Source organism: Crinia signifera, chromosome 8 (genome assembly GCF_055691185.1).
Source record: "Crinia signifera chromosome 8, ASM5569118v1, whole genome shotgun sequence".
In the NCBI taxonomy this organism is placed as follows: domain Eukaryota; kingdom Metazoa; phylum Chordata; class Amphibia; order Anura; family Myobatrachidae; genus Crinia; species Crinia signifera.
Genome location: NC_139224.1, coordinates 37,173,238 through 37,198,075, shown reverse-complemented (window position 1 = coordinate 37,198,075; position 24,838 = coordinate 37,173,238). Strand labels below are relative to the sequence as shown.

The 24,838-nt window shown below is 44.9% G+C and overlaps 2 protein-coding genes across 2 annotated transcripts in view; one reads left to right on the top strand and one right to left on the bottom strand.

Moving 5' to 3' along the window:
* The window catches only part of TIMP4 (TIMP metallopeptidase inhibitor 4), a 29,496-nt gene extending 14,555 nt beyond the window's left edge, over positions 1 to 14,941 (top strand). Inside the window, exons 2-5 of the mRNA XM_083156163.1 lie at positions 6,023 to 6,111; positions 7,283 to 7,397; positions 10,481 to 10,602; positions 12,721 to 14,941. Coding sequence (XP_083012289.1) covers positions 6,023 to 6,111; positions 7,283 to 7,397; positions 10,481 to 10,602; positions 12,721 to 12,903 — 509 coding nt within the window. The 3' untranslated portion in view covers positions 12,904 to 14,941. The remainder of the gene's footprint in view (positions 1 to 6,022; positions 6,112 to 7,282; positions 7,398 to 10,480; positions 10,603 to 12,720) is intronic.
* The window catches only part of SYN2 (synapsin II), a 283,187-nt gene that overhangs the window by 83,118 nt on the left and 175,231 nt on the right, over positions 1 to 24,838 (bottom strand). The window lies entirely within an intron of this gene.

Genomic DNA, 24,838 nt, shown 5'->3' with positions numbered 1-24,838 from the left:
TAGTATTGGTGCATATATTGATGTGTTTGTTGGTAGTATTTGGTGCTATCGGAGTAGTAGTATTGCTGCATATATTGCTGTGTTTGTTGGTAGTATTTGGTACTATCGGTGTAGTAGTATTGGTGCATATATTGATGTGTTTGTTGGAAGTATTTGTTGCTATCGGTGTAGTAGTATTGGTGCATATATTGCTGTGTTTGTTGGTAGTATTTGGTACTATCGGTGTAGTAGTATTGGTGCATATATTGATGTGTTTGTTGGTAGTATTTGGCGCCATCGGTGTAGTAGTATTGGTGCATACATTGATGTGCTTGTTGGTAGTATATGGTGCTATGGGTGTACTAGTATTGGTGCATACATTGATGTGCTTGTTGGAAGTATTTGGTGATATAGGTGTAGTAGTATTGGTGCATATATTGATGTGGTTGTTGGTAGTATTTGGTGCTATGGGTGTAGTAGTATTGGTGCATATATTGATGTGGTTGTTGGTAGTATTTGGTGCTATGGGTGTAGTAGTATTGGTGCATATATTGATGTGCTTGTTGGTAGTATTTGGCGCCATCGCTGTAGTAGTATTGGTGCATACATTGATGTGCTTGTTGGTAGTATATGGTGCTATGGGTGTACTAGTATTGGTGCATACATTGATGTGCTTGTTGGTAGTATTTGGCGCTATCGATGTAGTAATATTGGTGCATATATTGGTGTGCTTGTTGGTAGTATTTGGTGCTATTGGTGTAGTAGTATTGGTGCATACATTGATGTGCTTGTTGGTAGTATTTGGCGCCATCGGTGTAGTAGTATTGGTGCATACATTGATGTGCTTGTTGGTAGTATATGGTGCTATGGGTGTACTAGTATTGGTGCATACATTGATGTGCTTGTTGGTAGTATATGATGCTATCGGTGTAGTAGTATTGGTGTCTATATTGATGTGTTTGTTGGAAGTATTTGGTGCTATCGGTGTAGTAGTATTGGTGCATATATTGGTGTGTTTGTTGGGAGTATTTGATGCTATCAGTGTAGTAGTATTGGTGCATATATTGATGTGCTTGTTGGTAGTATATGATGCTATCGGTGTAGTAGTATTGGTGCATAAATTGTTGTGTTTGTTGGGAGTATTTCATGCGATCGGTGTAATTGTATTGGTGCATATATTGATGTGTTTGTTGGTAGTATTTGGAGTTATCGGTGTAGTAGTATTGGTGCATATATTGATGTGTTTTTTCTTAGCATTTGTTGCTATCGGTGTAATTGTATTGGTGCATATATTGATGTGTTTGTTGGTAGTATTTGGAGTTATCGGTGTAGTAGTATTGGTGCATATATTGATGTGTTTTTTCTTAGCATTTGTTGCTATCGGTGTAGTAGTATTGGTGCATATATTGATGTTTGTGTTGGTAGTATTTGGTGCTATGGGTATAGTAGTGTTTGTGTATATATTGATGTATTTGTTGGTAGTATTTGGTGCTATGGGTGTAGTAGTATTGGTGCATATATTGATGTGCTTGTTTGCAGTATTTGTTGCTATTGGTGTAGTAGTATTGGTGCATATAGTGATGTGCTTGTTGGCAGTATATGGTGCTATCGGTGTAGTGGTATTGGTGCATATATTGCTGTGCTTGTTCGTAGTATTTGGCGCTATCGGTGTAGTAGTATTGGTGCATATATTGATGTGCTTGTTGGTAGTATTTGGTGCTACCGGTGTAGTAGTATTGGTGAATATATTGATGTGCTTGTTGGTAGTATATGATGCTATCGGTGTAGTAGTATTGGTGCATAAATTGTTATGTTTGTTGGAAGTATTTGGTGCTATCGGTGTAGTAGTATTGGTGCATATATTGGTGTGTTTGTTGGGAGTATTTGATGCTATCAGTGTAGTAGTATTGGTGCATATATTGATGTGCTTGTTGGTAGTATATGATGCTATCGGTGTAGTAGTATTGGTGCATAAATTGTTGTGTTTGTTGGGAGTATTTCATGCGATCGGTGTAGTAGTATTGGTGTATATATAGATGTGTTTGTTGGTAGTATATGGTGCTATGGGTGTAGTAGTATTGGTGCATATATTGATGTGCTTGTTGGTAGTATTTAGTGCTATCGGTGTAATTGTATTGGTGCATATATTGATGTGTTTGTTGGTAGTATTTGGAGTTATCGGTGTAGTAGTATTGGTGCATATATTGATGTGTTTTTTCTTAGCATTTGTTGCTATCGGTGTAGTAGTATTGGTGCATATATTGATGTTTGTGTTGGTAGTATTTGGTGCTATGGGTATAGTAGTGTTTGTGTATATATTGATGTATTTGTTGGTAGTATTTGGTGCTATCGGTGTAGTATTGTCGGTACTTATATTGATGTGTTTGTTGTAGTATTTGGTGCTATGGGTGTAGTAGTATTGGTGCATATATTGATGTGCTTGTTTGCAGTATTTGTTGCTATTGGTGTAGTAGGATTGGTGCATATAGTGATGTGCTTGTTGGCAGTATATGGTGCTATCGGTGTAGTGGTATTGGTGCATATATTGCTGTGCTTGTTCGTAGTATTTGGCGCTATCGGTGTAGTAGTATTGGTGCATATATTGATGTGCTTGTTGGTAGTATTTGGTGCTACCGGTGTAGTAGTATTGGTGAATATATTGATGTGCTTGTTGGTAGTATTTGGTGCTATCAGTATGTGGCAGTGGTATATAAAGGGGTGGAGTGGCCGTGCAACAGGTAATAGTATATGTGCAAGTAACAATAACATTTGAGAGGAGATATAGTATAGTGGCACGGATTGTGCAAATTGCACTCATTACCGAGGCAGAGCAGGAAGGGTGTGTATTATTACATAGACAGTGTCTAAATAGACAGTCAATGGGTCAACCTCAAAAGATCGTCATGCAATAGGTCAACAGGGTCATATATCCCATTTTTTTTCTTAACTTCCCCTCCATACCATTTTCCATACTCACCCGGTCCTCCGGAGTCCACGGTGGTCATCTGAGGCATTCCCGGTGACAATGATGCATTGCGTCGGTGAGGTCACCCGCATAACATCAGTGGGACCAGGGATGCCTCTCAGGATGGACAGGATGGATGTCTGGCGACCAGGTGAGTATAAATAAAAATATTCCCAAATCAGAAATGATCGCTTATCCAAAGTGCTCCTGGTCCCGAGCATTTCGTATAAGGGATACTCAACCTGTAAACATTTTGGAAGTGGGATGATTATAACCTTCCAGAGAACGATAACGATCCGTAGGTTACAGAAGAAATACCTGTCTGAGAACGCGCTGGCAGATACTGGTGGCATTTGCCATTTCATAAGCATGTCTCATTTGACCAAACCGAGCAATAGCCTCAGCTGGAATAATTATTCTCTAATTGCTGCTGAATTAATTATGGAGAACAGAACAAAACTGCTTCCTTAATTAGTGTCCATTAGGAAATGTGTCTAAGCTAATAAATGTAATTGGAGTGTATTAAAAGTGACAGCCATCATGTTAAAGCAGACACGGCTTCTACATGAACATGATTATACATGTTACGTATAATAGCGCTCACTAAAGTCATTTAATATAATGTACTTAGGGGGTTATTCAGGCCTGATGGCTGCTCTGCGATCAGGAATACGATGCCCCACCAGAGTGAAATCCTGCCACGTGCAGGCCTGCAAATTGCTCGTGCGTAGTCTAGAACTTACTCTGTGGCTGCTATAGATGCAGCACGATCGGGGCCAGAGTTGACGTCACATGACTTCTCCTTAAACACTTGTGCCTGCGTTTTTCCTGATGGTTACCACCAATAGTAGCATTATTGTTGCAATTAGTTGTTAATAATAAACACATGCATAACGTACTGAGGATAAATTCATCAGTTTATGGCCAGTATTCAATGCTCCCGATTCAACGTTTTTTTTTTGGCGAATCAGGCTGTTTTCAATTTTTTTCACTGAAAATCTGATTCACCTATTCAATGTTCACTGAAAGCGTACAGTGAATGCCGGCCAGTTCTCCGTTTCATGCTCGCTGCAATTCGCTGGTGTATTTCAATGGGGTTTTCACTGGGGTTCGCCGAGAGTAATTTTTTATTTATTTATTTTTTTAACACATTACGTCAGCAGGGGGCGGGAAGCCGCTCATTAGATATTCACTGCACTGGTCCCGCTCAATACATATGCACCAGCGGGACCAGCGCAGCGCTCCCTCCACCGCGTCCCGTGCCAGCTCTCATAGGGGGCAGCTTCTGCTGCCTGGGTCCCCACCAGCCCTCCTTCTCCTCCACATATTCCGGCGCAGGCAGGGAGGCTTCCATCTCCCTGCCTTCCGCCATCCCCCAGGCTCCCTGTGGCATTCGCCGGGGGAGTTAAAATTCGCCGTCAGGGGCAGCGAGCCCCTAAACCGTTGAATAGGGGAGAGGAAGGGCTGGCTGCCAATGCTCCAGTGAATCCTAAACAGGATTTGCTGCACATTGTGAAATAAATCATTGAATACCTGTCAAAGCCGCACAGGAGCAATTCAAGCATTAAAGCAACAATTTAGCACTTGCAATCTCTATTATCTATAGCCGGGATCTTTATCTCGTGCACAGCTATATAGCATTACAGTTACGTATGTACCTGTCCGATCACGCAGCCATCTCCAGAGTACACCTTTGAACAGGCGAAAGCTGTACTTCTATAAGTAAGTGGATAATTCGGCTTGTGTTAAAAAGTATTAAAATCCCATTTCAAAATGTATATAAAGCAACTGTCGACTATAGGGAATGATGTTTAAGCACTCTATGGGCAGTATGAAAAATTTGCTGTGCATGGCGAGAGATTTTTTCTCTCGCCATGCACTCGCCGTGTTCCGGAGGGCTCGCTGCCACTCCTGCTCGCTCTATTCAATGTGGTTAAGACTCGCCGCCACTCGCGGCGAGTCTTAACCCCTGCAGCGGACGAGCGTCCGCGGCAGGGAGCTGGCAGGGAGCCGTGGGACGGTGGCAGCCAGGGAGATTAAAGTCTCCCTGGATGCCCCAGAACATATGTGGAGGGGAGGGGGCTCCCCGGGACCCAGGCAGCACAAGCTGCCCCCCCCCCTATAGCCAGCGGGGGACCCAGTATTCACTGCACCCGATCGTGCATATGTAATGATCGGATGCAGTGAATATATGAATATCTAATGAGCGGCTCGAGCGCTCCGGCCCCCTGCTGGCTGCTCTGTGTAAAATAAAAATAAATAAAAAAATTTAAAAAATATTTTTTTTTTAATTAAATATATATTCATGTGCTATAAGCACAAGAATAAAAATAACATGCCCCTTCACAGAAAAAAAATCCTAATTTTTTTTACACCAAAATAAAAAAAAAAACCTTTTAGTTTAAAAGTTCACATTCCAGCTCTCCATGAAAAGATGGAGAATTGCTACACGGCGAGAGACGGCGAAAATCACTTAGAAAGATGGCGAATATTTAACATTGAATAGGGTTGCTCGCTTTTGGAGAGCAAAATGCTCCGTCCAAGGCGAAAAAAGCACAAATTCGCCATAAAACAGAGCAAATTTTTCTCATTGAATACTGCCCTATATGTATGTTGTATATATAATCTTTGTTCTTATTGTAATTTATAGCATACCAGCCAGTGTGATCCGAATTCCGCACCAGCCCCGATGGATGGGGTTTTGCGCATGTGCAAACCGCAGCAGCGAACGGCTTCAGCGAGTTACTGACTTGCTGGGCCATTGCGGGATGGGAGGGCCAGGGGCGGACATCAGGCCGTAGCACAGGAACACTCAGCGATTTATGGCCATCCCCATGAAAATGCTAGGTGGGTGGTGCTTATGGGCTCGCTAAGCAGTGTATGCACGCTGCTTAGCAAGCCTTACTGAATCAGGCCCAGTGTGACTGTTGTATTTTATTATTATAGTGTGTTATAAAAATGTTTTAAGCTGTTTTTTTTTGTACTTTCTTAAAGGGGTGGATTATCCCCTGCAGAATGGCAGCAGGGAAGACATGTCTCTATTATTCACATCGGTAATTACTGTTCCATTTATTATAGTGGTTCGTGCAAAAGCAATCGCTGAAAAGAGGATCCCCTCTCCGAATAAAGCCTACCGGACAATCATGTACACTATCAAAGTGATCAAGGTATATTACATAGTATGATTACCTATTCTAAATAAAACACTTTTTTAGTATAAATATGTAAATTTAGAGCATTTCAAGATGATTATCTTCCCAACTGTGTTTGTTCTTCTTAACTGTTTTATCTTTATTTTAAATTTAACCTACTTTCATCCGCAAACCTACAACTGCCCTGATTTTGGTTGACAGCTTCCTGATTGGGAGTGCATTGACTCCATCATTGCTGCAGTCGGGGCCGATGCACCAATGGCAGAAAGAGTGTGATACTGTTGGTAGGAAGTGGAGAGGGATGAGAGGCAGCTTAATGCCCATACACACTAGTGGATTTTGAGCTGAAAGCAGCTCACTTTTTGCTGTTTGAGCTACTTTCAGCTCAAAACCTGCTGGTTAGTGTATATGGCCTGGCGGTGAGCATTGATGCACGCACCCACATCATCACCTGCTGCCACTGCCATTGTCCTGTTTGACAGGTTGAGTGACTAGCTTTCCAATTTTCCTACTATGGAAAGTTGTTCACCCCTGTGAAAATCACTCAGTGTGTATGCATGGAGCGATTTTCTGGCCAGCAATGTGCACTTCATTGCTGGACATAAAACATCCAGTGTATGGACCTTAAGAATTAAGCCACTGCTGCTATGTGGCACACATTGTGGTCATAGATTCTGTTATCTGGTCTGGAATGTCTACCCCCCCCCCCCCTGGCTGCGCGACCCCCCACATTTGCATACAAGTGGATGTGCACGCTTACACATCCACTCGCATGCGGCCACACGGGGAAAAAAAACATTCAATGGTCGCTTACCATCTGCAGAATTTTCTCCTGCCCATGATGAAAAGTCAGCGTGGATTGAAATTTAATTTCAAAGCTGTCCTCTGAATCCGGGGCGGGCGCTGACGTCATGTGATGTCAGCTGACCACCCCAAGCAGGAATCGACACACCAGCATTCGCAGTGGAATGATTAGCATTTCTACGGACGCGCCCATAAAACGCTGGATGTCCTCTGCTTCCTTCCCTGCTGGCCCCCATTCCTCCCAGAGAGTGAGAAATTACCAAAGACGTTTGCACATGTGCACATTTGAGCATGCGCATGTGTAGATCACCACACATACAGTATAAGAACACTATGTCGATAGTCAGCCTCAAATAACATATGTTCTGTAAAACTATTGTAGATGTTTAAAGGTTTTCAGAAGATAAAAAATCTATCCTACGTGTACACCGAATCGGATTCTGCCATGTGTGGAGTGAAGTTGGATGTCGCTAACAAGAGAGAGTATATCTTATCAGGTAAGTTATCATTTGTTTTTATATATTAAGAGGGGGTATGCAATGTGCCGCCGCTATTTCCGACATGGGTAATAGCGGCGACTCCTTATTCAATGCTGTCATTAACGACAGCATTGATGCGGGTTCACGGCAGAATGGGTCCGACTTCAGAAGCTGTCGGGCCCGTGGTGCCGATAACAGCCATGGATTGTCGTTATCCGGGCCGCAGATCGACAATCCACATCCGTTTTTGCGGCCACGCCCCCTTTGCACCCATTGGCAGACGGGACATTGAATCCCATCTGTCGTTATGCGGTTGATCTGACCGCAAAGAGGCCAGGATCTCAGATTGCCTACCCCCCTTAGTATATTAGTGTTACGCATCAGAAGCTGGGTTTAATGGTCTGTACACATGGTGTGATTTTGGCAACAATTTTTAATATATAAAATCGCACAGTGTTTAGGATCATTGAATAACCATGCACTGTGCAGGCAAGTATATTTTGACTATGTCCCCTACAGAATATTCTTGGCCTGGGGCCAAATAGCAAGATATTCAAAATCGCAAGTGCAGTTAGCCAAAATCGCATAGTCAAAATAGGATTGGATAGTCAAAATCGGCCATTAGCCTGAATCGCACCATGTATACTCACCATAAATCAGACGCCAAATCTAAAAATACATAATATAATCCACATGCACAAAGAACTGAATGGGATTTTTTCACAAAAGATACATAACCTATTACACACAGCGGTGGTGCAGGTTATTTGATTTATGTGTGTATTGTTGTGGAAGGGGCACTTGTTTAACCCTTTGGGTGACAAAGTTGCCGCAAGAGATCCTCAAAATATCTGCAAAAAAAATGCCAGCGCCGCTCACAGCGTGTCTTCATTTTTTGGGTGCAGCATTGAAGTATACTTTATTTAATTGACTTGGCTGTATTTGTATTTATTTCTGTTAAAAAACAGTCTCTGTGAGCGGCGCTGGCATTTTTAGCGGATATTTTGAGGATTGCTCACAGCAACGTTGGCACTGAAAGGGCTAAAGTTGATGATGATGACATCTAAAAACATCCAGTTGGGTCAAAGACTTTTACTTTGTTATTTTGGAGATAACAAAACAACATCGCTTGTTGTGTTGTGTTGTACTGTACCAGATTTCATTTTTCAATGCTTCCATAAAGCATATGATGTTTCCTAGCATTTCTTCACTAAGCTCGGAGAGGAGATGCTGCTTGCCCCTGCAGGGTCCGCTGGACATCACTAGATCCCGCCCCAAAACCCAGAGACTTGAGGCGGTGGTACACAGTGCTGTATGGAAGGGGCAGGGCTCAATTACCCAAAATTGAGACAAATTTGGGTAATTGAGCCCTGCCCCTTCCATACAGCACTGCTATTCCCTGTATGATCACATCCTTCCCACTTCACTAGGAAGAAGTCACTCTTCAGTGGGTGCAGTGGATTGTTTTAAAATTTGGGAGTCTCCCGCAAATTGATGTAGTCTAATGTAAATCTAATTCTGCCTTTGTGCTACAGTTTAGATACTGTACTGTAAGTTAAATTTAATATAATATGAAATGGTGCTTATTTATATTAGAAAATCTGGTACTTGTGTATTATCACGGCGCCCATCGCCCATCGCATTGGGTCGAAACACCCGCAGAGTACAAAAAAATATTGCATCGCATGCCATTAACATGGCATGCGATGCGATGCGATTTTTAATTGTACAAGCACCCTGATGGGTGATTACTATGTTAAATGCACCCCCATTGTTAACGCCACCCCCACTATCAATGCCAACCCGAAGCGTCCTCCGACCTTTTCATACGCCACTATCCACGTCGGCGTGGAGTCGATGTTAGATAGTGTGGCGAACGTAGCGAGCCACCAAGCCCGAAGTGTGGCGAGCCCCGCGAGGGGACGCGGAATACATGTGAAGCAGTCCGCGGCCGCTCCCCTCGCTGCGCTCGCCACACTATCTAAAATCAACTCCACACCGACGTGGGTAGTGGGGGAATGAAAAGGTCGGAGGACGCGTACCGCTGCGCTCGCCACGCTTCGGGTTGGCGTTGATAGTGGTGTTGGCGTTAACAATGGGGGTGCATTTAACATAGTTAAATGGAAATCTTGGGCGCCGTGCTAATACACAAGTACCGAAAATCTAATTCTGCCTTTGTGCTACAGTTTAGATACTAAGCTAACAAATCAGCCTTTATTCACAAACATTAGTCGTTGCCCAAAGCAACCAATCTACCTATTTTATTATAGAATGTACTGTTGTAAATGAATTGGATGCTATGGGTTTGATACATCTCCCCCATCTCCAGCATTTCTGTAGGTATATAGAATATTCATGTAAACAGGGCTACTGTAAGGCTTCTCGGCACCCTAGGCAAATCTTCAAGCTACTGCCCCACCCCCATACTGCCACCAATACCCTCTTTCCAACCACTTGCATGGGTCCTCAAACTGCGGCCCTCCAGATGTTGTGAAACTACAAATCCCAGCATGCCTTGCCACAGTTTTAACACTACCTTATAGCAAAACTGTGGCAAGGCATGCTGGGATTTGTAGTTTCACAACATCTGGAGGGCCGCAGTTTGAGGACCCATGACTTAAGGCATACCTGCCTCACATTCCGGTATAGCAGGGAGACTCCTAAAAATTGGGTAGTCCTCCAAGCACCCCTGGAAGTTGGGCAAGTCCCCTGCTTTCCCTGGAGGCCTACCTTTGCCACCCACAACAGAGCACAAGGAGGAGGGGGCTGAAAAGCAGGGAAGTATGCCTCAAGGGAAAGTATAGAGGGGAGGTCTTAGAAGTCCCACAGCCGCCACCTGCATTAAGTACAACAGGGATCATCATAGACATTCTTGATTTTTTGATAGGCAGCTGCCTAGAGCTTGCCCTACATGTAAATACACCCTTTCAATACAATAGGGGCTGACCTGATTGAGCCATTATTTTTTAAGAGCTGTCTGGCTTCAGTATTTTTACCTACTAATGGCCAGCCTCGGCTGTGGTAAGGGTACAGTTTAATTCCTTTTATATCTGTTTAAATTTCATTTTATACTTTTATTTATACTCTTATTTTTTTTCTAGGCTACTTTTATGACAATAAAGTCCACATTGACTTGTGTTGCTTCATTCAGACCTGGGATAGCCTGTCAGGGTTCCAAATACGGAGTCTCAGTCATACATATCAACTGGGATGTGAATGTGAAGTAAGTGCGGTCTATTGTTATACTGATAAATCCTAACTGGAGAATATGTAGAACACTGTGATAAACCAACTATTCATGGGGTCTCAGCTGGTCTACTCTTACAGGTATGCAGGAGAACGTCTGGAAATTCTGCATTGTCCTACACAGGCCAGGAGACAAGTATGTCATTTGGGCCTGATTCAGACCTGTCCGCTAGGCTGCGTATCTTCGCAGTCTAGCAAACAGGTAAATGCTGCCCACCGCCTGACCGAACCCCTGCCACCGGAGGCTGAGTCGGAGGTCGGACGGGCAGCAGAACTGACCTCCGGCTCAGGTCCAATGCGCATGGGACAGTGCATTATACCCGAGGGGGACATCACATGATTTCTTGTCCAGATCCGTCGGGATTGGGTGACATCAATTCTCACCTTACAGATGAATCCTGGCTCGTCTTTGCTGGCGATCCGCCAGCAGCATGCTGCTGGCGGATCGCCAGCAACACGGCGCCGCTATCTGACTGTGACGAGCGTGCGTCCCCCACGCACGCGCGTCACAGTTTTTGGGCGACGGGGCGGCAAAGCGGACGCATTACTGTCTGCCTCCCGCTCCAGGGGCAGGGGGGGGACCCGAGGAGGCTACGGGGGGGGTGCGGTCGCCCGGTGTGGGCACCGGGCGACCGAGGGCAGCACCGTCGGAAGGGGACGCGCGCGCACCTCGTGCGCGCGCGTCCCCTTCCGGCATACAGATGGCGGCGGGGCAGGGGATGGTGACGCCATCGCCATCCCCTGCAAAGATGAATCCCGACCCACCTGTACTTTAATCCTAGCTATCTATGTGGCCGATTCTGACTTGATCACTGCTGAGCGAATTAGCATCGGCCAGTGAACAGATAGACGCCGCCCCGCTGTAGTGAATCCTGCCATTCAAATGGTTGTGCACGCTGTGGGAATGGATGTGTATGGCTGGCAAAGAATTTGCAGCATGGCAAAAATCTCCAACTCCCGTCGCCAGCCGCTCACCATCAAATGAGTTTTTTCTCTGGCCACCACTCATCGCAAGCCAGTAGTATCCAGGTACTTACTTGGATACAGGCATACCCGGCCTGGAGCGGACGTTCCACACCCACCCCTAAGATGCTTGGGCACGCCTGCCACAACACAAAGGCATTATTGGTGATCCAATCAAATAAAAAAAACCTAAATATAACAATGTTATGAGCTGTGTGTGAGTGTATCTGTGTAAAAGTTCACTTGATGTAAAACTGGCACATATACTACTGGGTGCCTCTGACTTCGCATATAGGATGTTATTCAGGCCTGAGGACAAAACCATGTGCACTGCAGGTGGGGCAGATGTAACGTGTGCAGAGAAAGAGAGTTAGATTTGGGCAAGTTATTTTGTTTCTGTGCAGAGTAAATACTGGCTGCTTTATTTTTACTAAGCAATTTAGATTTCAGTTTGAACACACCCACCCAAATCTAACTCTCTCTGCACATGTTACATCTGTCCCACCTGCAGAAATCAGATCTAAATAACCCCTATAGTTTCCAGATACAAATTATAACTTACTCTAGGGACCAGATGTATCAAGCTTCAAAAGTGATAAAATGGAGAGTGATAAACAGCCAGTCAATCAGCTCCTACCTGCCATGTTACAGGCTGGGTTTGAAAAATGTCAGGTAACAGCTGATTGGCTGGCTGTTTATCACTCTCCAGTTTTTCACTTTTTGAAGCTTGATACATCTGGCCCACACGGAGGACATGGTAAAAAGAAAATCAAACACAAATGTTAATCCGAGTTGTCAAGTTACTGTAATCAGTGGTGTCACTAGGGTTTGGTGTTACTAGTGCAAATTGGGACACCACATTACAGAAAGTGAGGGGTGGCCTAAAACGGAAGGTGCCATGTCCCAATTGTCATGACTCTGAAGGCCTGTCCAGCCAGTGCCAGAGATGCTGAGCTGCCCCCACAACCTCTAGTCATCCTTCTGTGTCGCCCGGCGTGGTCTGCAGCCCCCAGGTGACACTGCTGACTTTACTATCAACCCAATAGTAACTTGGACTTTTTACAATGAGTATTTGAAGTGTGTAGTCACACAGTAGGAAAATGATACACTCTTATCTTTGTTTTTTGCTTAGATTAAGATTTGTTCCATGGATCCCTGTGACAGTAACGACATCAATGAGTGTCTCTGGACAGACTGGGTGATGGACCAGACGTTATATGGAAACCAAGCAGAGAATTATGCCTGCATTAGGCAGAAAGATGGCTCCTGTGCATGGTACCCCAACCTTTTTAAAAAGACTTCCAGTCATCCTTAGATGCTCCAAATGCTCCAGCGGCTTATCCCATGTTCTACCAGCCGGCGGGAGCCAAAGATTCTGACCACCACAATGAATTCTACAGATCATATAATGAATATGGGAAGTTTATGGGTTCAGGTAGAATTTAAAGTTCAAAAGCCATTTTAATAGTCGCTGTGCTAATCAAAGCACAATAAAAAGCAATTTAGTGAAATGAGAAACAATCAGAATTATTCCTTCTCATTTTAATACAAGTGTAATATATGATGGTAATGGGGCTCTGGGAGGATCACAGCAGAAATTTAAAGAAACAGAGTTTCACTAGAATACGAAAATAATCATTCCCATGATGTAATTTCTATAATGTTTCTGAAACACGTGTGCTATGTGTGATCATTACTAGTAGCTTTTTAGTATAAGTCCATTTGGATTTTAACATTAGCTATATACAGTATACTATATATATTATCAATCCCTGCACAAGATGTATTATTTTACATCCTATGTTATACTGCTCTGTCCTGTCCTTGTCCATTTTGTGTTATTGTGCAGTGTGTATTCTGCTACTGTATATAATCTTGTCATAGCCTTCTACATCCTATACTGATCTTCTACATACCATATTGTTCTGTAAATTATATACTTCTAATTATTTAAATATTCCGCATATTCAATATAAAAATTTTGTTTTGATGCTCAGCAGGTAGCCCCTGTGTTACATTTGACTCAGGGTGTTGCTTTGTTTCAGAAGCTCCATTTTTACCCCTTTCAAACCGCATCCTCGAACCGGGTTATTGCCGGGTTGATGACATATCAACCCAGGTCAAGGTGCGGTGTGAATGCACCAGTTTAAATTTCCTGGTCCCGCAAACCCAGCAATCAAACCTAGGTCAAAAGAAGGGTTAATCCCATGTCAGACCTGTTGATGTGCAGTGTGAATGGGTACCCTGGGTCAAGTGACCTGGTCCCATTCACACTATGGAGGACAGTAGACAGCGGCAGCTCCAAGTGCTGCCTCATTACCTCCCCCTAATGATGCACCACCGATCCGCCCTGCTCTGGGCTGACGTCAGCGACCCAGCTTATTGCCGGGTCGATGTGGGGAGCTAAGCCTCGCAAATGCCAAATACTCCCGTATCCTTTTAAGTGCCAACATCTCTGTGAGAGATGTTCAAAATATCCGATAAAAATGCCAGCGTCGCTCACATTTGTTAGATAAATTCAATTAACAAATGTGTAAAAAATAGATTGCATTTCCTATCGAAGGTAAACATTACAGGTCATTATGATAAATAAAAGTGTTTGCTTGGCAATTACCACACCTATTTTGACAAATTCACTTCATTCAAAGGGTTAAGGGGGGGGGGGTATTTAATCCACACCGCTATTTTCAAAATAGCGGAAGATGCCTGTTCAATGCTGTCTTTCCCGACAGCACTGAAGAGGCAGATCGAACAGAACGGGCCTGACTTTAAAAGAGGTCAGGCCCGTTTTGTCGATAACAGCCGTGAATTTTCGCGATCATGGCCGAATCTCCACAATCCACGGCCATTTACACAGATACGCCCCTTTTGTCTAATTGGCAGATGGGACATTGCATCCCGCCTGGTGATATGCTGCTGAGCAAAACAAAAACGGGCCAGGGTCACAGCTGTCAGGACCGATCGACAGTCGTGCCCTGGGATGAAATACCCTAAGTGGTAAATTGGTGGATGAAGATGGGATTTAAAAATAGAAGAACCGAGTTTTTTGAAAGGTGCAGTTGGGATAAGACCTATTTTATTCTACCACCTATTTTTTCTATAGATTCTTCTTTTCCTACATTCATACTGTCTGTGTCATTATATATACACCCCATTATTAAACGCTCATGCATTTTCCACGTTTTAGATTTTTTTTTAATTGTCTGTGTTCTTCATTGCATGAAATTATATCTATAATACAGAAACACTTTCCATTTGTATAATTTAATCTGCGTTTCCAGACTCTGTACTATGCCATGTCTTGCATTTCCGTGTTATTACATGTCAATACATATATACAGTATGCTGAAATATATCACAGTCCATATAATTCTTCATGTTATTGCATGTCTAATATCACACTACTAGATCATACATTGACTTATATGTTGTATATATTTATATATTTTTTACTTTAAATATTAGAATCAATGGCTAGTGCAGAGAGAGTTAGATTTGGGTGAGGTGTGTTCAAACTGAAATCTAAATTGCAGTGTAAAAGCAGCCAATATTTACTTTGCAAAGAAACAAAATAACTCCCCCAAATCTAACTCTCTCTGCACATGTTACATCTGCCCCACCTGCAGTGCACATGGCTTTGTCTATCTGAAAAAATTGCAGCCTTGCTAACAGGTGTGAATTAGGGCCCTTATTCAGATCTGATCGCAGTACACATTTGTTCTCAAAATGGGCAAAACCATGTGCACTGCAGGTGGGGCAGATGTAACATGTGCAGAGAGAGTTAGATTTGTGTGAGTTACTGTATTTTGTTTCTGTGCAGGGTAAATACTGGCTACATTATTTTTGCACTGCAATATAGATTTCAGCTTCAACACCCCCCACCCAAATCTAACTCTCTCTGCACATGTTACATCTGCCCCACCTGCAGTGCACATGGTTTTGCCCATTTTGACAACAAATTTGTATTGCGATCAGATCTGAATAAGGGCCCAGGTCCATTATCACACAGGCAAAATCCGGCAGATGAGGTCCGTTCTTAGCGCGGCATTTAGAGAAAAAGAATGTATTCCTTTCCACTGTAAATGATAACACTACAAGTACATATATACCACTGGCCAGAAGCTTTACAACAATCCTCTTTTTCCAGTCATTATTGAACGTTATAGTTTAACCCTTTGAGTGCCAATATCTCTGTGAGAGAGATGTGCAAAAGATCAGCTAAAAATGCCAGTGTCGCTCACATTTGTTATAGAAATTCAAATAAAAAATGTTGTGTAAAAAGAGATTATATTTCCTATATAAATGAAACATTACAGGTGATTATGATGAATAGAAATGTTTGCTTCACTTGGCACTCAAACGGATAATGTCTCAATTTACTCTGAGAATGAAGCATAAATCAAATAAAGAATTAGAGATGGAAAAAAAATCATAATTATTATAATTATTTTGTTTAGTAAAATGTGATAAAAATGTCAATAACTCCACAAAATAGCCACCTTCTGCTAATGTAACCAAAATGTGTGGTAATTAGCCACAAGACCTTATTCCAGGCTCAGCAGTACACCAGAACGGCTTCATGGCCCAGACAAGACATTTGTTTCTTTGCGGTATAACAGCTGTAAGCTCTTAAACCAGGGGTGTCCAAACTTTTTGCGACGAGGGCAAGATCTGGTGAGGTGAAAATGTGGGGGCCGACCATTCAGCCTGACATTCTTTGAATCATTAATCACATCAGAAAGGTCCCCCACTCACTCTATGTCCCCCAGCCTGCCCCTTCACTGTATTTCCCCCAGCCTGCCCCCATTCACTGTATGTCCCCCAGCCTGCCCCTCCTTCACTGTATGTTCCCCACTATGCACCCATTCACTCTGTCCCACAGCCTGCCCCCTTCTCTTAATGTCCATCAGTGCCTCCATTCATTGTATGTCCCCAAGCCTGACCCTCCTTCACTGTGTGACCCCCCCATTCACTATGTAATCCACTCTGCCCCCATTTACTGTATGTCCCCCAGCCTGCCCCTGCTCCCCCTTCTCTGAATGGCCATCACTGCCTCCATTCACTGTATGTCCCCCAGCCTGACCCTCCTTCACTGTATATGTGCCCCACTCTGCCCCCTCCCTTCTCTGTATGTTTCCCAGCCCCTTGTGTGAGCCAGAGGAAGGAGATGCAAAGCAGGCACTACAAGGACAGGAGATGCTTGGGCTCCCGCTGCTGCCCTCCTCCACTCTGCATGTTACGGGAGCAAGCTTCCCCCTTGCTGCCCTCCTCCCCAAACACTGCTGTCACGGTGATTGTGGAGTAGGGTGATATACGATTGTAACAGCAGGGGCAGGACGCCAAACACATCTGACTGTGGCGGCCGGCACCTCCTCACTGCAGCAGACAGCAAGGTAAAGGCGCGCTCGCCGGGGCCCCACCTTTAGTGTCCTGTGCTTCCCACATCTGATGCTCTGCCCGCTTCCAGCTGGAGGCTGCGGGCCACTTGAAATGACAGCATAGGCCGCAATTGGCCCCTGGGCCTGACTTTGGGCATGCCTGTCTTAAACCATTATGTGCTCCCGGTAGAACCGTTAAATTTATAATGTTTTTTAGATTTTCTAATGTATACTGTTTTTTTTTTTTTAATCTCTAGCAGTTTACCAATTACCTTCATAACATTTTAGACCATTCAATGGGCTTAAATTGCTTAACCTTCCATTAAAACTGGAAAAATTGGAGATCTCCATAACGTTTAGTTGGTAGTGTGTAATGGATATAGATATACAGTATATATATTTATAGATATTATAGCTATATTTTATGCATACAATTTTATAGATCATTTTATTATGTCCAGAGTAATTCTACCTGCAGTGCTGATTAATGTCCTGTTACAATATATATCATTTTTATGCAATTTTGTATCACACCCAACTCTCATCAGTTGATGATATTGATTCCAGTGTAAATGGTATCAGTTTTTGTTATGTAGATTTAATTTTTTCGAACATTTTGAAAACTTTTTGAATGCAAAAGGAATCAGACTATTGCCCAATGTTAAATCATTACTTAAAGATAAAAAAAGTACTACAAAAGAGGATATGTGTGTGTGTGCAAGATTGCCTTTCCTGTTGTATTTATATATGCTTATGAATGTCTGGCAGGTGTGTATATGTTAATTTATACACACAGGTAAATATTATATGTGATCGCGGTATCCCCAGAACAGATACCGGCACCTGATATGGTACTTGTTTCCTAGCACGGCCACATATCTTATGGATCGTGTACCTTTAGTTAAGGTACACGATCCATAAGATGGACCCGATTTCCTTTGAAATCAGGTCCATTTGGCCGGCTAGGACAAAATATCGGGGGCATCGCGTCGGTCGGGACCGTTAACAATGGTCCCGACGCGACCGACGCGATGCCCGCGATTTCCCCATAGGCTTCAATGTTAAAAAATATTTTAACATTGAAATCGTGTCGGGAAAGGTAAAATATCGGGGGCATCGCGTCGGTCGGGACCATTAACATAGGTCCCGACGCGATGCCCCCGATTTTTACATAGGCTTCAATGTTAAAAGATTTTTTAACATTGAAATCCTGAAAAAATGTGAAAAATGTGAAATGGGCCAATATGACCCATTTCACATTTTAGATGTCCCCGTCGTCACCCCACGATAGACGCCAACCCGAAGCGTGGCGAGCGCAGCGAGCCCGCGAGGGGCGGCGGTGCGCGTCCTCCGACCTTTTCATTCCCCTACTATCCACGTCGGCATGGAGTTGAGAATAGAATAGTGTGGCGAGCGCAGCGAGCCACCGAGCCCGAAGCGTGGCGAGCGCAGCGAGCCCCGCGAGGGGACGCGGATACCTTCACAGTTATACGCGTCCCCTCGCGGGCTTCACAGGTGTCCGTGGCGACGCGGACACCTGTGAAGTCCGCGAAGGGACGCGTTTACCTGTGAAGGTATCCGCGTCCGCTCGCCACGCTTCGGGCTCGGTGGCTTGCTGCGCTCGCCACACTATTCTATTCTCAACTCCACGCCGACGTGGATAGTAGGGGAATGAAAAGGTCGGAGGACGCGCACCGCCGCCCCTCGCGGGCTCGCTGCGCTCGCCACGCTTCGGGTTGGCGTCTATCGTGGGGTGGGGTGTACGCCGTGACATTTGGGGGGGTTGGGAATATTTTACATTGAATCCAATGTAAAATCGGGTCCCAGGGACCCGATTTACATTTAATTAAAAAAAAAAAATCGGGTCCAAAATCGGTCGGTCGCGACGATCGCATCGCATGCGACCAAATCGCATGCGATGCGATCGACCCGATTTTTCCGACACGACCACCCCGATGTAAATCGGTGTGGCCGTGCTAGGAAACAAGTACCCCTGATATCACTATAAAGACAATGCTGAGGTGGAAACAAAGGTGTCGGCACGGGAGGGTGTATTGGGGGAAATCCTCAGATCTGGCTCCCCATAGCAAGTAGTAATACTAGGATAGAACAGAAATAGTACAGTACTACATTGCATAACTGGCCAAGCAAGTGGTGGACTTTGGGAGAGTTTTCCCATTTTTTAAAGCACCAATCATTTAGGGGGGGTATTCAATCCCCCGCCGATATTTCTGCCGGTGGAAATAGTGGTAAGTGCCTACTGAATGCTGTCTTTTCAGACAGCATTGAAGAGGCATCTCAGCTGAATGGACCCATCTTTAACAGAAGCCGGACCCGGTTTGCAGAGAACTGCCGTGGATTGTCGAGATCATGGCCGTATCTCGACGATCCACGGGCGTTTCACGCCCACTTTTTGTCATTTAGGAGGCGGACCTTGAGTCTTGCCTCCTGAATATCAGTCGAGCGGGCCGAGAACGGGCCAGGGTCGTGACAGTCGTGACTCATGATTGAAAACCCCCCTTACACTGAAAAATCAGGTTGATTTTGCCATGTCATTGATTGCTGCTCCCAAAATATCTCTATTTCAAAAAATGTCAAAATGTAATCTAGTTAAAAAAGAACGGGCAGCACATAAATTATGTGCTGGGCAATGGGATGTGCACAAATTGTTAGACATTATAATATTTTCTTCATAACCAGGAATTTTATCCGATATCACAAATGTCCCATTTGTTCTATGAAATACACTTGGGTGCAGCATCATTTGGGGGATGAGATTAACATTTTTAACCAACAATTTACAAAAATTTGGGTCTGCTCTATCTACCCCATTGTGGCTGTTCTGTCCACCAGATGTGGTCTCATACATTAGGTGTCTTTATGGCACAAGACACAGGTGTTGCATCTTAATTGCAGATGCAGCAGCAAAAAAAAAAACAAAAAAACACTTACAGTGGACTGGAGACAGCAGGCGGCAACTTCATCTGCACTGGTTTTACAGGCGTACAAAGTTACAAATGAAGCCCACCGGAACTTGGCGTGAGGAAAAGCCACATATGCGTACATGAGAGCCCTCAGATTCAGACTCCATCGCTCACAGATGTACAAAGATGGGATACTTGGTGAAACTGAAACATCTATAGCCACAGTTACGCAGCTCATCACCTGCTCCTGTTTAAACTGTCAGCATTCTTAGGCACCTTAACCAGCACCATTTTGACAATTGTGACAGTAGCCTACCTCCACATGTGCTGCTTGGAAGGTTCTATTTGTACAACACAATGTCCTCAATTTTAGGGCTACAGCTGATATAAGCATGTGGTGGACACAGTGATGACATGAGACCCTTTCTCTTCAGGGACTATTTGATAAACAAATCTAATATATATTAAAGCAACACAACCAAAAAGCAGACGCCGGTAATGATGATATACAGTGATGATGATTATATTGTGTAGTTTGGTCAATTTGTATCTCATCAGCGAGTGTTTGTACTGTATGTAACTAAGTTCAGTATACTTAACTGTAATAAAGTAAGGATTCTGAAACAGGATATGGTCATTGAGTCACCAGCAAGTTGTTAGACAGTCATTAGGTCGACACCATTAGGTTCGACGTGCATTTTGGTCAACATGTGTCTAGGTCGACATGCAAGAAGGTCGACATGAGTCTAGGTTGACATGGGTTAGGTCAACAGGGTCATTCATTCGACAGGGTCACTAGGTCAACATGGGTTAGGTCGACAGTCAAAAGATCAACATGGGGTTTTTCACAGTTTTTTTGAGCCGACATGTGCCAGCAGATGGTATTTCATGCCCTACCATCCACTAGGCCGTGGTGGGAGAATAAAATAGTGTGCTGACTGTGCGTGAAGCATGGCAAGCGCAACGAACCATGCAAGGGGATGCTGTGCACTTTAACCTGTGTCCATGTCGACTATGTCGACATTTGGGTAAAAAAAATGGTGATAAACCCAATGTCGACCTATTGACTGTCGCCCTAACCCATGTCGACCTTCCTGCATGTTGACCTAGGCACATGTCGACCTACATGCATGTCGACCTAATGACTGTCTAACAACTTGCTGGTGACCAACTGATCCACACCCTCTAAAACTGCACAGGACATAGACTAGTGTACAAGAATCAATATAAATTGGTGATACTCCCAGATTAAATAGTTTCAATAAACTAGATAGGGGGATATTTACAGAGATAACAGACCTATAGCCTAGTGTTTCTTTACATGTAGTGTTTTAGGGGGGTATAAAATCTGCCGCCGCTATTTCCGACGTGGGAAATAGCGGCGGCTCCCTATTCAACGCTGTCATTAACGACAGCATTGATGCGGGATCACGGCAGAACGGGCAGACTTCAGAAGCTGCCGGGCCCGTTCTGCCGATAACGGCCGTAGATTGTCTTGATCCAGGCCGCAGATCGACAATCCACGGCCGTTTTGGCCCCCTTTGGGCCTATCGGCAGGTGGGACATTGAATCCCGTCTGTCATTATGCGGTCAGTCTGACCGCAAACGAGCCAGGATCACCCATTTATGTTTCCAGCTGTCACAAATGTCCCTTCTTGTATTTAAGGAACATTACTAGCTACATTCCCTGGTATTAGCTCTGTCTTCTGACAGAAAAAGGCTGAAGAGTGTTAGTACACCTGCGCATCTTATGTTCTTACAGGGAATGCAGCTCTCCTCAGGGTGTAAACAGGTGATTAAGGGTAATGGGAATAACTTTGGGATACATTAGATAAGATGCAGTTTGTATATTCTCCCTGTGCTATGGGTGGGTTTCCCACAGTTTTCTCCCACAACCAAAAAATATACTGGTAGGTTAATTGTCTCCTAACAATAAAGGAACCATAGTGTGTGAGTGTGTAAATGCATTTAGGAGAGACTAGATGGACCAAGTAGTTCTTATCGAAAGTCACAATATCGTTCTTCACTTATTACACAGCAGATTCCGCAATATTACACAACAAGGATGTTCTGTCAAAAATACATCATTTCAATTAGGGGTTAGTATATAAAAAAAAAATGACACGAATACAGGGAAATTAATGAGTGATGAAAAATAAGAGCTGGACTAACTCGGGTGAATTTATGAAGCTTGGAGAAGTGTTATCTATCCCCATAAAGAACGTTATGAGCAAGGTAATAATGGTTCAGCCAATCAGCTACAATATGTAAATTGACAGGTAAGAGCTGATTGGCTGAACCATTATCACCTTGCTCATAACGTTCTTTATGGGGATAGATAACACTTCTCCAAGCTTCATAAATTCACCCCTCACAGTGCTACAGGGTGGAAAACCCCCAATAGGACCGACTGCCGGAGGGGCTCTCCCCTACTCTGGGGATTCAGAGGTCCCAGACTATGCTTATGTTTTATTATACTGCACTGAATTATGGTATATGTCCTACTGTGCATTGCTGTTATAAATATGGTATATGATCATTAGTTCGACCCATATTAGGTGGACATGCATTGGGACGACCACTGAATGTCAACATAGCTTAAGTAGACACATGAATTAGGTTGACATGGCTAAGGGTTGGAAGGTCGACAAGTATTAGGTTGACAATGGCAAGGTTTTCAGTCAAAATGCCGACATGAGCTTTTTGCGGTTTGTTTTTTTGAGTTGATGGTGTCTACAGTTTTTTAGAAACGTTGATTGTGTCGACATTCGGTACAAAAAAACCCCATAAAAAACTCTTGTCGACCATTTGAATTTGATTGTCAACCTAATGCTCTTGTCGACCTTCCAACCCTGTTGACCTACAGGTATTTCATGTGTCGAACTAAGTTGTCCTTCAGTGGTCGACCCAATGCATTTTGACCTGATATGGGTTGACCTAGTGACCCATACCCATCAGTATTTATCATGCACCAGACGAACAAGTGTCCCAGACCATACTGTTAGCCAAGCGTCTGTGGTATCCAGCCACACATCTTCTGGAACCCACCCACACACCCCTTGGTACGGGCCTCGACCACTGCGTATGGCCCTTCCTGCCCCAGTAGGACAATGGTCAAAATCCAGGCACGAGGCAAGCAGCAAAGTCAGACAAGTAACAGGTGTCAAGAATGCAGTAAACAGCACCAACAACCAACACCGTGCTGCAGAACTTCCCTGATTATTAAAAAAACAAAACAGGCAGCCAATCAGAGCTCAAGGATCATGTGATTGCCTACAGTACTCTTTCCATCTCCGTGCGGTTGCCCTGGTAACTGAACAGCTACAAGAGCAGCAATGTGATCTCCTGAAGTGCATTTGCACCCACTGTACTGAAATTACCCTAATTGTATATCTACCTGAACTGTCAATCGGTGAGTGTGTGTATAACGCTGGGCGGAGTCATACACACACTCACATCACAGAGTGACACTGGACCAGGGCACCACATTTCTGCAGCAGCAGCACTAGAGCCGGGGCTGCAAATGCCTGGCAGCCGGGAAGGAACTTCTGCCTACCTCCCCGGCTGTCAGTGTGTCAAGCAGTGACCGGCTGCTGCTCAGTATGACTGTTGTGTCCAGTAAATAGAGATCAGCGGGGCTCCTTGAAGGGGCGGGGCTTATCAGGCTCTGTGAGGGAGCTGGGCTTAGTGGAACTGCTGGGTGCAGACAGCAGACCTTTCTGCAGCACACCTCCCCATCCTTTCCTTTCCTTCCACAATCTAGTCACATGACTTATGCCCAGGGTCGCCAACAGGGGGGTCTGGATTCACTTGAGTCCCAGGCCCCGCCGCTCTGACAGAGGGTAGGACCCGGGGCAGCTCTATCCCCAGCAGCATGGCCACGTATCAGTCATCCCCGCCCCTTCACTTTCCTTGAGCCTGCTCGAGCTCATTGCAGGCCGCAGCGGCACATTGTGACTGCGCACTGCGAAGTCACACCCTCCAGGAACAAGCCGGCTGCCGGGACTTGGTACAGGAAGCCCCCACCGCGTGGTGTAATGATGTCATGCCGCGCGTGACAAATGAGGAGCAGCGCAGTGGCAGCAGCACAGTCAGGAGCCTTCCTGCATGAGAGAGAGGAGCTGCCAGCCACCCTGACCCCGGCCTTAAGGTGCTAAAACTTTAATTCATTAAAAGTGCCCAGCAAGGGGGGAAAGGGAGTGTGTGTGTGTAGAGGCAAAGGGAAGAGGGGTGTCGGGGGGGGGGGGGGGAGGGAAAGGTAGAAGACGCTGCTTGGTGACCTTTCTCCTGTACTCCTAAGCTGCCACACTGGTCGTTCCCCTACTGGGAGGAGCCGTACACTCTGCTACACACTCCTCTCTTCCTGCGCTGCTACTGTACACCCCATTGGCAGCAGCCGCTGAGGGTCCCCACCCTCTGGGTGCCGGACGTCTCACCGACAGTCGGGATTCCGACAGTCATTACTCCGACGTCGGAATCCCGACTGCTCCCTTGTGGGGGTCCATGACCCCATAGAGGGAGAATAAAATAGGTGGCGAGCACAGTACACCACCGTGCCCGTAAGGGTCTTCATTGCGCTCCCCCTGCTGTGCAGTCGGGATTCCGACATCACGCTAATGACTGTCGGAATCCTGACTGTCGGTGTGTTATACCACACCCCACCCTCTTCTCCTCCAGCACCGCAAGTGTAGGCCCCCTCATGCCCACACACCACTAGAATGGCACGTCACCCCACCTCCAGTGCCCATTTGCAGGAACTCCGCCCAGTAGGAGAAGCTGTTGCCTTGGGACCTACCTCCTGTACTCCTAAGCTGCCACGCTGGTCGTCCTCCCCCCCCCCCTCACTGGAAGAAGCCGCACACTCTCCTACACATTCCTCTCTTCCAGCTCTGCTACTGTACACCCCAGTGGCAGCAGCCGCTGAGGGTCCCCCACCCTCTTCTCCTCC